The sequence below is a fragment of the Schistocerca piceifrons genome, chromosome 3 (assembly GCF_021461385.2).
Source record: "Schistocerca piceifrons isolate TAMUIC-IGC-003096 chromosome 3, iqSchPice1.1, whole genome shotgun sequence".
Classification (NCBI taxonomy): Eukaryota; Metazoa; Arthropoda; class Insecta; order Orthoptera; family Acrididae; genus Schistocerca; species Schistocerca piceifrons.
Window position 1 is genome coordinate 637,677,200 of NC_060140.1, and position 13,184 is coordinate 637,690,383.

The 13,184-nt window shown below is 41.4% G+C and overlaps 1 protein-coding gene across 1 annotated transcript in view; it reads right to left on the reverse strand.

Moving 5' to 3' along the window:
* Positions 1–11,691, reverse strand: part of LOC124788909 (solute carrier family 22 member 15-like) — an 87,638-nt gene extending 75,947 nt beyond the window's left edge. The window contains exon 1 of the mRNA XM_047256192.1: positions 11,574–11,691. Within this exon, the coding sequence (XP_047112148.1) occupies positions 11,574–11,691 (118 nt within the window). The remainder of the gene's footprint in view (positions 1–11,573) is intronic.
* Positions 11,692–13,184: the final 1,493 nt, after the last annotated feature.

Here is a 13,184-nt window from a genome sequence, read left to right on the forward strand (position 1 = left end):
ATTTGTGTTGAGCCATGGGTGTAGCTGCCAATCGATCCCCAAAGTAAAAATAAATTCTCTAATTTCAACAGGATTTCTTCCATCTCCTCTCTCTCTCTCTCTCTCTCTCTCTCTCTCTCTCTCTCTCTCTCTCTCTCTGCCCTCTTTAGATGCTCCATTTCCTTATGTAATGCACTCATAACAGGGGTTTACAGTTGCTTGTGGTTCACAGACCTCACGCACCACTCATCCTCATCTTCAAAAGTGCTCTTAATATTTTCTTCCTTAACTTCAATTCTTCCATAAAATTGGCTATACTTATGTGTACCATTCTCCCGTCACACGTTTGTTGTATGAAAACATCATTTCTCTTATGACAACAACTTGTTGATCTAGAATATCGATCTCTTCCACAGCCTGTACAAAATATAACATAACATACTCAAAGGTAGACCTGGCTCAACATTCACCCAAGCGACTTCTAGGTGACAACTGGGATACAATCATGTAAATCAAGCCTTAGTGCATTTGTATGCAGTTCATCCGATTTGTACAGTTAGCTAGATGCTCCTCGCCAACAGTTCCACACTGGCAATAGCATCTCCTAGTTGGAATGTCATTCCACAAATTTCTACTGTACGTTGCCACATGTCCATTTTACCAAAATGCTGATACAAGAAGCCTAACCCCTGGATCATGCTGTAGTTCCCACTTACATATGGTACTACCTTCACATCCTGCTTAAACCGACCAGCCCCAGCATGGAAAAACTACGTTGACTCACCCCAGTAGTCGCACTTTAATATCCCTCACACCATTTAACCTACAGCATGGGGTGGTCCATTGCCTTTGAACCACTATGTCTGTACTGGCAACCAAAACATGCACTCCTGTGTTCAACTAAAAGTTCTCTTAATATTTTCTTCCTTAACTTCAATTCTTCCATAAAATTGGCTATACTTATGTGTACCATTCTCCCGTCACACGTTTGTTGTATGCAAACATCATTTCTCTTGTGACAACAACTTGTTGATCTAGAATATCGATCTCTTCCACAGCCTGTACAAAATATAACATAACATACTCAAAGGTAGACCTGGCTCAACATTCACCCAAGCGACTTCTAGGTGACAACTGGGATACAATCATGTAAATCAAGCCTTAGTGCATTTGTATGCAGTTCATCCGATTTGTACAGTTAGCTAGATGCTCCTCGCCAACAGTTCCACACTGGCAATAGCATCTCCTAGTTGGAATGTCATTCCACAAATTTCTACTGTACGTTGCCAAATGTCCATTTTACCAAAATGCTGATACAAGAAGCCTAACCCCTGGATCATGCTGTAGTTCCCACTTACATATGGTACTACCTTCACATCCTGCTTAAACCGACCAGCCCCAGCATGGAAAAGCTACGTTGACTCACCCCAGTAGTCGCACTTTAATATCCCTCACACCATTTAACCTACAGCATGGGGTGGTCCATTGCCTTTGAACCACTATGTCTGTACTGGCAACCAAAACATGCACTCCTGTGTCCAACTAAAAGTTGTACTCTTTAACTCTCATAACAACCATGTACGCACACTTCACCTCTGCGTAAGTATTCCTTTCATCCAATTTTAATGGGAATCACTTTAGGTGGACTTTGGGTTCCCCTTATTTTCAACAGCTGCTTATCATCTCCATGTCCACCCCTGCGTCCACTACCAAAATTCTGCTTCTGATATCTGCCACTTCCTTTATTTCCCTGTGGCTGATGACGCTGCCTCTGTAAATACCCCATGTGTCCACAGCTGTAACACTGAATGTTCCCAGAAAATACGCCATTTCTGGTCTGTACCCATCGCTAACGTAATGGCAGTAAACAGATCCTATGGTGCACCGGTATGCATCCTCTTTGCCTCTTGGACAAATCTGACTGCAATCCCATCAGAAAAGCATCAAGTACCCCTTGTTCATGTTCTTGTAAAAAGCTGTGTTTGTTGCATCACATCTGCATCTACATGGATACTCTGCAAATCACATGTAAGTGCCTGGCAGAGGGTTTATTGAACTACCTTCACAATTCTGTATTATTCCCATCTCGTACAGCGCGTGGAAAGAATGAACACCTATATCTTTCCGTACGAGCTGTGATTTCCCTTATTTTATCGAGGTGATCGTTTCTTCCTATGTAGGTCGCCGTCAAAAAAATATTTTCGCATACGGAGGAGAGAGTTGGTGATTCGAATTTCGTGAGAAGATTCCGTCGCAACGAAAAACGCCTTTTTTTAAATGATGTCCAGCCCAAATCCTGTATCATTTCAGCGACACTCTCTCCAATATCTCGCGATAATACAAAACGTGCTGTTCTTCTTTGAAATTTTTCGATGTACTCTGTGAGTCCTATCTGGTAAGGATCCCACACCGCGCAGCATTATTCTAAAAGAGGACGGAAAAGCGTAGTGTAGGCAGTCTCCTTCATACATTTGTTACATTTCCTAAGTGTCCTGCCAATAAAACGCAGTTTTTGGTTAGCCCTCCCCGAAACATTTTCTGTGTGTTCCTTCCAATTTAAGTTGTTGGTAACTGTAATTCCTAGGTATTTAATTGAATTTAAGGCCTTTACATTAGACACGTTTATCGTGTAACGGAAATTTAACGGACTCCTTTTAGCACTCATGTGAATGTTCTCACACTTTTCGTTATTTAGGCTCAACAGCAAATTTTCGCACCATTCAGATATCTTTTCTAAATCGTTTTTCAATACGTGCGTTCACTACATTTCCTTGTCCTATCCGCAAAATCTTCCGGTTTTCCCATGCTTCTTCACAGTCGTGCTGAACTGCTACCAAATATACCTCACACTATCCTTTTTTTTTGTCTTTAGAAAAGCCTCTTCACCAATAGCTCGTAGCTTGCATTTTTTGATGTTTCCATATGCGTTTTGTACATTCCCGCTTCTCCCATTACTCGCTGTTTTCCTAAATTTAACAACTGATTTATAGTCAAACCACCCATCTATTCTGACGTTTCAAGGTCCGCTAAAAAGGGACAAATAATCCTGTGGCAGCTGGGTGCACCTCGTGCTGTAGTACCTGAAGTAATGGTAATAGGCACTGACTGTGGCATGGCTCAGTATGCTCCGAGTAAGTTACAATGCGTACACCTTATACACACCATGAGGCTCCAAAGAAAGGTAGTTACTTATTCTTAGTATTTAAGATTCTTCAAACGGTTTTCTACTAAAAAGGATCTTATAAATTAATGGGACTCACAGGAAGACTCTTCAGCCCACTTTATCTGTATAGTAGTCCTTTATTGGGAACAATACTGATTTTGCATGGTTAAATGTGCATCCTCAGGCGATAGAGTAGCCCTCAAACAGTCAGGAAGTTACTATGTCCCTCAGTACAGTTGTAAATAAAAAATACTAATCCATTATAGGCGGTTGCCAACAGTAAAACTGTCATTAAGCACCAGTAGGTGATTGTCGGACTGGGCACATGGGGTGATAAGACTATTGAGCAAATCTGAAAATGGCGACTGCTTGGTATGCTAATGGTACAGGCTGATAATTGGTCGTGTTGTAGCAGAAACTCATATTGGCTAAAAGTAGCTTGAAGCCACTGTGAATTCCGTCAGTTCATAAGACCATTTTAGTAAAAAACTGTTTGAAGATCCCTAAATATCAACAGTGTATTTTTTTAGCTTTTTCTGCCCTGTGTTCAAAATAGGATATGAGTTTTTGTGGACGTGTCTGTGTTGCTTGATGTACAGTCTCGTCGAACAGCTGGCCGTGTAATTTTGTTGGGCCAGCAGCCTGCATGCCCTGCAGTGCGGATACAGAGACTCCACTGAATGCAGGCAGACAGCCCTGTGATTCTGTGTCAGCAGGGTGTACTCGACGTTGCTGTATCTGCTACGGCCATAGGCGACGACTGGCTGCGTCTCAGCGGTGGGTGCCCACATCCTGCGATGACATTAGGTAGCTGGTGTGCACAGGGAGTGACCCACTGCCCCATGGACAGGGGATGGACGTGCTGCTGGAGTTGACCTGGACTGGCCGTCTGCTCTTTGGCACCACGTCCGTGTGATATTCAGTGCATAGAGCTGTTGCCCTGCCAGGCCTCGAACCACTGACTTCTGTTGACAGGTCCATGTGACGGCCCCGGACGGCACATCCATGTCGACCTGACAGGGCTGCAAGACTAAGAATAATTTCGTTGCAAAAACATCCAGTATCTAACGTTGGTAGCGGTGTGCTTGTCGTGCATATGTGCCACTATCGAGTCATATATCTTAAAACACCATTGCCGCTGTCGGTAAGATGATCTGCTTTGCCCCCTGCTGCACGAGTTTCTTCAGTACTACCGAGTTCGCTCTTGAATTATTGCACTGACAACATCTCGCATTCGCCTGCTGCCATTGCTACTGTAGTGCACCATTCAGGTCACACTAATATGTCCATACATGGTGAGTACACTACAAGAAAGACAACATTGACTTTTAGGAAAAGGAAAGATTCTTGCACTTGGGACAAAGGCGCCATTAGTGAGGAACAAATTGTTTCTCTTTGTGTACATAGGGAAAATGCTGCCGCTGTAAGACATCTACTTTTCCATGCTGGTGTTTTTCCTGTTCACGTTATATCACGTGACTAACAGATGTTATGCGTGAAATATTGACGAACAGAAAGTGAAAAATGACGAAATACCGAATAACCTCCCAAATCTGTCATCTTCTAACTTCCCCTGCAGTAGCTAGGTAACGTTAAGGTGCTTAAAGCATAATTAGAAAACTAAGAGACAGATCAAACAAAATTTCTGCACCATTTAACATTTATTACTATTTTAAATTGTATCTGTATGTATAAACTAAAACATTATTCGGACATATTACATTGTTAAACTGTACATAACATTTAAAGATATAATTTTAATTTACAAATAAGGCAAACATTTATTCCAGTCGACAGATAGAAAATTCGGTGAATAAAACTGTGTAAAACATCTGAATCCATAGGTATGTCAGGAGTAAGATTATATTTTATATAAGGAATTAAGTATGAGCTACAACTGTAAACGACTAGTGTTTCATTTATAGAATATTGACGAACAGAAAATCCAAAAATTAATATCTCATCAAAATCATTACATTTTAAGAAATTCCAACGTATATTGTCAGTAGTTTCGTTACTGTGCATGTACTGTGTGGTTTCCACTCAACAAAACAAATGAAACAGCAATGAAAACAGCTGCAAGGTACTTATTTGAAAAAGAATTTGAGATACATTACATCTGCTGGGAAGCTTATGACCACTGTTATGCAGTATATAAAATGTACTGAACATATTGCACACCTAGCAAAGGAAGAAACATTATGAATGACGTAGAAACTCACACCTCAGCCACAATCGGGCATAGAAGTAAATCCAACGATGACAAGGGATAATTTGTGCCCGATTTTGACTTGAACTTAGATTTCCTACCTTATGTGAGTGGTTGCTTTAACCGCTTCAGCTATCTGAGCATACTTTCTGTCCAACTCAGAGTCTCAGCTTGTTACATTCTACACATATAATGTCCTCTGCCCATTATCCTCAAGGTTAACAGCTTCACCTGATCCTCAACACTTCGGACATAATGTGCATCCGCACTGAATGTATTATTATTGGACACACTCACACACACACACACACACACACACACACACACACACACACACACACACACACAAACCTGGTTGGGTGTATGGGAATGCTTCTGTTCTTTGGACATGGCTGAAATAAAAGGCACTACACATAAACATTATGGTTGTGTTGTAGACCAATGAGTAAGAAAACCACTAGGAATATAGTCTGGATTGCAAAATAAAAAAATAAAATAAAATGAAATAAAATAAAATATTCTACTATTAGAGCGACAGATCTGAGAGATTTAATTACCGGTATTTTATGAATTTCATGCTCTATATATCTTAGTGCTACTGCCAACCCTGTATGGCTATACTAGATACTACAAGCTTTAAATTCGCTGATGGGTTTATTGGACACTAACCTGAGAGTTTTAAGTATTTCGTGAATTTCGTGCTCCAGACTTCTTATTGTTATTGACAAGTATTTATTCCTATACTGGTACTATATGCTATAAACTTGGGGCCTCAGGTAAGTGTCATAAAAGTGTTAATAATAGCGGATATATAACCAAATTTGTACATGGCATACCTTTATAGTTAAGACATGTAGAAACATAACAGGTGGAAGTGACCTCTCCCCACCTGTATACACAGTTCAACAATCTGCTGCATGTTTTCCTGGCAGAATATTGGGCGCCAATGCCTGGATATCAAAGCGAATGTTCTGATATAGTCCGTTGATGGTGCATGGTTTACTCTTGTACACATTATCTGTTGGGATACCCCAAAGGAAAACAATTGAGGAGGGGGTATCAAATCAGGGGACCTTTGGGGCCACAATCCTTTTGGAAATTAGTCTGTCAGGAAAAAATTCTTCCATCAAAGAGCTATTCACTTTAGACGTGTTGCACTTTGCCACATGTCAGTTCCTCATCATTATCCAGCTTGTTCATAGATGCACGAAACAATCCTGGTACAGTTCACTGGCGACAGTAGTGTCAAAAAGAATTGGCCTGATGACGCGCTGTGTGATAATGCACAATACATCTCCACCTTTCGTAAACGAAGGGGATTCTTCAACGACTGCATGTTGGTTATCCATACTCCATAAACGTTTGTTCTGTGAGTTCTGGTTTTCTGGTAATTTGAATATGCTTCATCACTGTAATGAAATATTACTGACCTTCCAGCAATAAATCACTGAAAGCAGTGGGAGTATGTTAAGTTTTTATCATCATCATCGTGCATCAGTTCGTGAACAGCTGTAAACTTGTACGGATGAAGGCCTGCTTTCTTAGCAACTCTGTGACATGCACTATGCATTACGCAATACTATTAAGACAAAAAGCGAGGGGACTTCATGGGTGATGCTAGCAGTCGTATCTTCATCTCACCCACATTTTTCTTGTGATAACAACGGCGCCTCCTGCCTCCCACCTTCCCCCCCCCTCCCCCACCCGCACTATGCTGATCTAACGATGTTCCCTTTGTCTCCAACTTTGTCACCAAGCCTTGAAGGCAATGGTTTACGTCGACCACTGAAATGCTTTACAATATAGGATTCATTTATCCAATACTGTTTCACCGGAAACAAGCGCTCCTCCGCAGAATATCGAAATATCGTCAGAATGAAACATCACCAGGAGAAGCAAGTCGCACAGAACACCACGATAGTAAGCCACGCTGCACTGAAACACAAGACCCACACACAGCTCACGGAACGTCACTATTACTACATTTCGCAGATTTTTCCACGCCGACGAGTTACGTTACAACACCCACCGTGAAATCCAATACTCTAGCAGCAACATCCACAAATACACAGCGTCGTTTTGAACTGTGGATAAAAGTACAGGAAGGTCACTTCCAGCAACTCTTGTAAAGTTCATTCTTTTCTCAAGCATAAAGATATTTCATGTAGCCATTTGGTTTCATATCCTCTTTTGTTGGTATTTTTTATAACACTTTTAACAAGAGCCCTTTCGTGCGGGACACACTGTACAGTAACAGTTACATGGAAGTACAATTTCAAGATCGTGACCAGTGGAATAATAATTCAACCTGACCCTGGATGATTACTAGGATACCACAGTGGGTCAAGTGACAGCACAAGCTGTTACATTCGAGTGCTGGTCTAGCACATACTGTGATTTTTTACAACTATTTCATTAGATTGTACGTTAGGTAGATCAAAAGCTTTTTGACTGGTTCCATGTCACTGTATTTTCATTGATTGTATCTCCATGGTTACCATTCATTTCGTTTCCAGATTTTAATGTCAACTGGTATATCTTACCTATGAAAGGTAAGCCACAGTCCTCCTTCAAAAGCGTCTCAGTAGTAAAGCTACTCTACTTACTCCGCGCGATAACTGATCATGTACTGTTCTGAAGTAGCAGACACAAGGCAACTTCAGATACAGGGAACACGGTTTATTAGTTAACCGAGAGAACAGAACGTTACCCGTAAAGGGTTCCGTTAACGGAAATATGCATTGGAGTTTGCATTTATTAATGGTTACCCAGGGTACAAATTTTTGGAGATCGATTGGTAGTTATGTGTATTAATGTAGAGAGATTTAGCACAGTTACACCTTGACTTTCTTGCGAATGCAGTTTATGTTAAATTAATATACGATAAATTGTTGTCGATCATATGTTGAAAACGGAAGGCAGTAAAATTTACATGCAAGCAAGTTGTCAAATGAATGGTCTCATTTATATCGGTTTCATTTTATAAATTATACGTTTTCTATAAAATCAGCTTTGAAACTGGCGCTGAGAGCATAATGCTGGCGATAGTTCTATAGGATATAGTTCTGCAGGTGTATAGTGGAAACTAACATTTTCTTGCTGGTAACGGAATGAAGAACGTTAAAACCGAGTTGGAGAGACATGACCATTGGACATATACAGCGTAGTCAGAAACAGCCTGGAAAGCTTGTAAGGGTGTTAAAGAGGAGATTGTGCTGACAAATAATTGTTAATAAAGAAATTGGATACATTGCCCCGTTTCCGAATTAATTAGCATCGAAACTACCCAGTCAGGACGTCACTCTCGCAAATTCAAGCAGCCTGCTAGAGACAGTGTCGCCAAACGTGTTCTTCGCTTGGTTTCCTTAAACCGAACAAACACAGCTTTTGCTCACCTAGCTAAAACTTATAAGTTTTTCAAATTTTTCCTCACCACAATGTACACAACGATTTGGAGCTCTGGGAAAACATGATGGGCAGCTGAGGACGTGTGCAAATTACATGGGTGATCACTTCACAGCAACATGTCCACTGTTCTGACCTGTTCCTCAGAACCTACATATAACACATACTAAAGGTGTAGAACTCGTTCACTACAGGGATTGACGACTGTCAGAACCTCCAACGAAAACGCTAATACTAGGGTAACCCAAAATTAAGGTCACCTATTTTTTTATAAGTACAGAACTCTGTGTGGCAGCTGGTCACACTGTTATGAAGAGTGCTTCACGCGCTGTGTAAGCATGCGCACGCCGCGCTGAGGCGCTCAGCCGTTGAGAATGGAGCTCCCGTTGGATGTTTCCGCCAAGTGAGAATTGCGTGCAGTTATTCGGTTTTTGAACGCAAAGGGCACTGTGCCGATTGAAATCCATCGCCAATTGATGAATGTGTATTGTGAGTAGTGCATGGATGTCAAAAATGTTCGTAAATGGTATAGAGAGTTTGCAGATGATCGGACCGAAATTCACGACGAACGAAGGAGCATGAGACCGTCAATTTCTGAGGAGACAGTGTTGAAGGCTGAGCAAAGCATGCGTGAAGATTTCTTCACCGCCTTGCAGCCGAACAGGACAACTTTCTGGACTCAATCGTCACTGGTGACGAAACCTGGTCATACCACTTTACACCTGAGACCAAGCAACAATCACGTCAGTTCATAACTTTCTGAACAGCAGGGCGGCTAGTTGGTATGACATGGGCATACAGAATCTGCCACAGCGTCTACAAAAATGCATCGACAGAAATTGTGATTATGTCGAAAAATAGCTAAATGTAAAGCTGTAAACTGTAAAGGTGTAAACTGATGTAAACCACAGTAGAAATAAGCAGGTCTATGTACTTATAAAGAAATAGGAGACCTTACTTTTGGGATTATCCTCCTAGAACTACGGGAGAATTCAGTTATCGGACGTACTTTAATAGTTTGTAGAACATCAAACCGGAGGAAAAACACGAACTGTTGTTACTACACAAACAAGGAAACTTCACATACCAGGAAAAGTGGGCGTCAGAAGGTGAAATTATAAAATACAGCACAGTATTTCAACAGCCCCAATAACGAAACAGTTTGTAAGCACGCACCGAAAGGAAGTACTCGATAAAACTATACTACACAGTTTTGCACAATATTGTAAACTAAGCCAAAAAACAGTTATGGAACAGCCTCGTTCTTGACATACAGGTCGAGAGTCGCATGACGAAGCAGAAGTCACTAACCAACCCCCATGAAAAAAGGCTCACAAGCAAAGTGAATCAGAGACACAAAAATCTATAGCCCAAACACAACGCACCAGGAGAAGTCGTCGATTAATAATTAAAAAATACTTTTTAGAACGAAATGCATCGATTGAAACCAGGATATTAGAGTAAGTGACGACAGAAAATGGTCCGGGACTGTCAGGGCTACAAGATACACATGGCTTCAAAAATGGTTCAAATGGCTCTGAGCACTATGGGACTTAACTGCTGAGGTCATCAGTCCCCTAGAACTTAGAACTACTTAAACCTAACTAACCTAAGGACATCATACACATCCATGCCCGAGGCAGGATTTGAAGCTGCGACCGTAGCGGTTGCGCGGTTCCAGACTGTAGCGTCTAGAACCGCTCGGCCACTCTGGCCGGCTACACATGACTTCATGGAAGTTTTTGACCCAAGGTACAAGTACGACAACCCATCCTGATCAAAATGTATAGCAGATATTTTAGTCAAATTATCAGAGTTATTCAATCTGGCTATAAATATCCACAATCTCTAGTCGGACATTAAAACTCAGTACCTCGAGCTTATGTATAGCTTTTCTACAAAAAACTGTCACGGATGAAACAGTCAATATAACTGGCTATGCGGCAGTTCTCAATATTGTTAGTGATTATTGGATGAAAATAATATGTAAAGCAGGGATACCAGGCCTAATCATCTATGAGAATGGGAAAGGAACCTGTATACCTTTTAGGGAACATCTACCCACTAGGAATTACAAAGAACGGAAGGAAATCATTTAGTACTAAGGAAACTATGATATCAGTCCCGACACACGTACGAGACAATCTCACAGTAGCTGGAGATTTTAAGTTAGTGTTCATAAAGAAGGGCATACGCTGAACTTCAGTTGCTCTGATCAGCATTCTGTCTAAAAATATTGGACTTATTGTACACCTGGCTACAGGGTCTCGCAGTTTCTTTGGAGTTTCGACCACGGCTTGAAAATATGGCGTACAAGTATCTCTGATATCAGTGCCTTACACGTACGCCGGCCGAAGTGGCCGTGCGGTTAAAGGCGCTGCAGACTGGAACCGCAAGACCACTACGGTCGCAGGTTCGAATCCTGCCTCGGGCATGGATGTTTGTGATGTCCTTAGGTTAGTTAGGTTTAACTAGTTCTAAGTTCTAGGGGACTAATGACCTCAGCAGTTGAGTCCCATAGTGCTCAGAGCCATTTGAACCATTTGAACCTTACACGTACCAGTTTACCTAACATCAATCGACATCGTTTTAGAATTTAATCCTACGTCATAGCAATCATCCATTGTAAGAATCAAGCGGGGAGAAAGCGGATCAGCTGACATTCATGAGCTTCACATTCGAATAGTTCATATTACACACGAAATAGAATGCAAGTACAGACTACACATGTCTTGTAGTACCTCACAACGGTTTTGAAACATTTAGTTCATTGACGCGACTAAGAAAATACATAGAGACATTATTCCAAGAACTCACCAACAGAAGCAGCAGATTCAAGCACAGGTCCGTATGAACCCGACACTAAAGCACCAGCCAGTATAAAGAGCACAAACACAGAAGGTGTGAATACCATCACCACTCTGCTTACGATCATTACGGCTATGCAGCATAACTGTTGTAGTCGCCGACCGAACCTGTAGACAGAAGACAATACAATCTACGCACCAGAAAAAAATATGAAGTACATGTTGTGTATCGTCGGAAATGGTAACGGCTTACTATAAGTTCATACAAATTTTATTGTGTTGATAGAGGGTGCCTGTTCCGACGTGATAACCGCCACACCGTGGAAACTACTGCTGTGCACCTTGCTCCACAAAGAACTTGTAACGAAGTTGCCATCGTAATTAAAAAATTCAATAAATGCGGTATTTGCATAAAGAAGGTACATGCAGCATATCCACACATGACGTGGCTCACTGGAGTAGAATATGAAACGGGCAGGAATATAGTGTTTCCGCCCGGGATCGTACCGGGGACATTCCGCGTGTGAAGCAGACGTGATAACCCCTTTTTTTTAAAAAAATCTCATTTTGTTCGTTGTTGAATTTGTTCAGGGCGGACGTCCTATGACGCTTGTTTAAGTGAATCGTTGATCCATTAACCCAGTTTTTTTAGTACAGAGGGTAACTAACCGTCTGATCGAACAAGCTGAGCTACAGAGCCGGCAACACACTACGGAAACGACGGAGACGATGCGTCCATCCTTATGCACTCCAAGTTGCCTCAGTTTTTCTCCCGTCCGCGCATGCACACACGATAGTTCTTTTGACTGCCTAAAACACATCACAGCCGAGGACTCAAGAAGTCATCGGGGTGCTCCAGAGCCTGTCTGCCGTAGCATCCGAACGAGATAGCGGTGTTTCGCGCAATCGTTATTGCAAGTCATATCAGCAAAAACAATGACTTTCTTAGCAGCTGGCAGTGTTAAAACAACTGGTATATATTAATTCACACTATACAAACTATATGTCTCTTCTACCTATAATTCTTGAGATATGACACGTTATGCATAAATCTACGTATTACATTGTAAGTAATTTCACTTGATCACTCATTACTACATGGAGTATTAAATTTCATGACACTGAGTATAATAAATAAAGGAAATACCAGATAGTTATAACAGAAATGCAGCTACACACATAGGTCGAATATAGGCTGTGGGTTGTTTTTCGTATGGCAACGAAACTTGGTAAATATTCTAACGGGTTGATGCTGGACCGATTTACACTGAAAAACAGTTGGTTCCAATTTTGGCCACCAGGTGAAAATCTGGGGATGTACAGCATCTCGTCGACGTCTTCAACGCTCATACTGAACAAATTCTATGTACCGACTTGACAGAAAATCCTAGGAAGTTCTGGTCTTACGTTAAATCAGTAAGTGGCTCGAAACAGCATATCCAGACACTCCGGGATGATGATGGCATTGAAACAGAGGATGACACGCGTAAAGCTGAACTAAACACCTTTTCCAAAACTGTTTCACGGAGGAAGACCGCACTGCAGTTCCTTCTCTAAATCCTCGCATAAACGATAAAGTAGCGAACATCGAAATAAGTGTCCAAGGAATAGAAAAGCAACT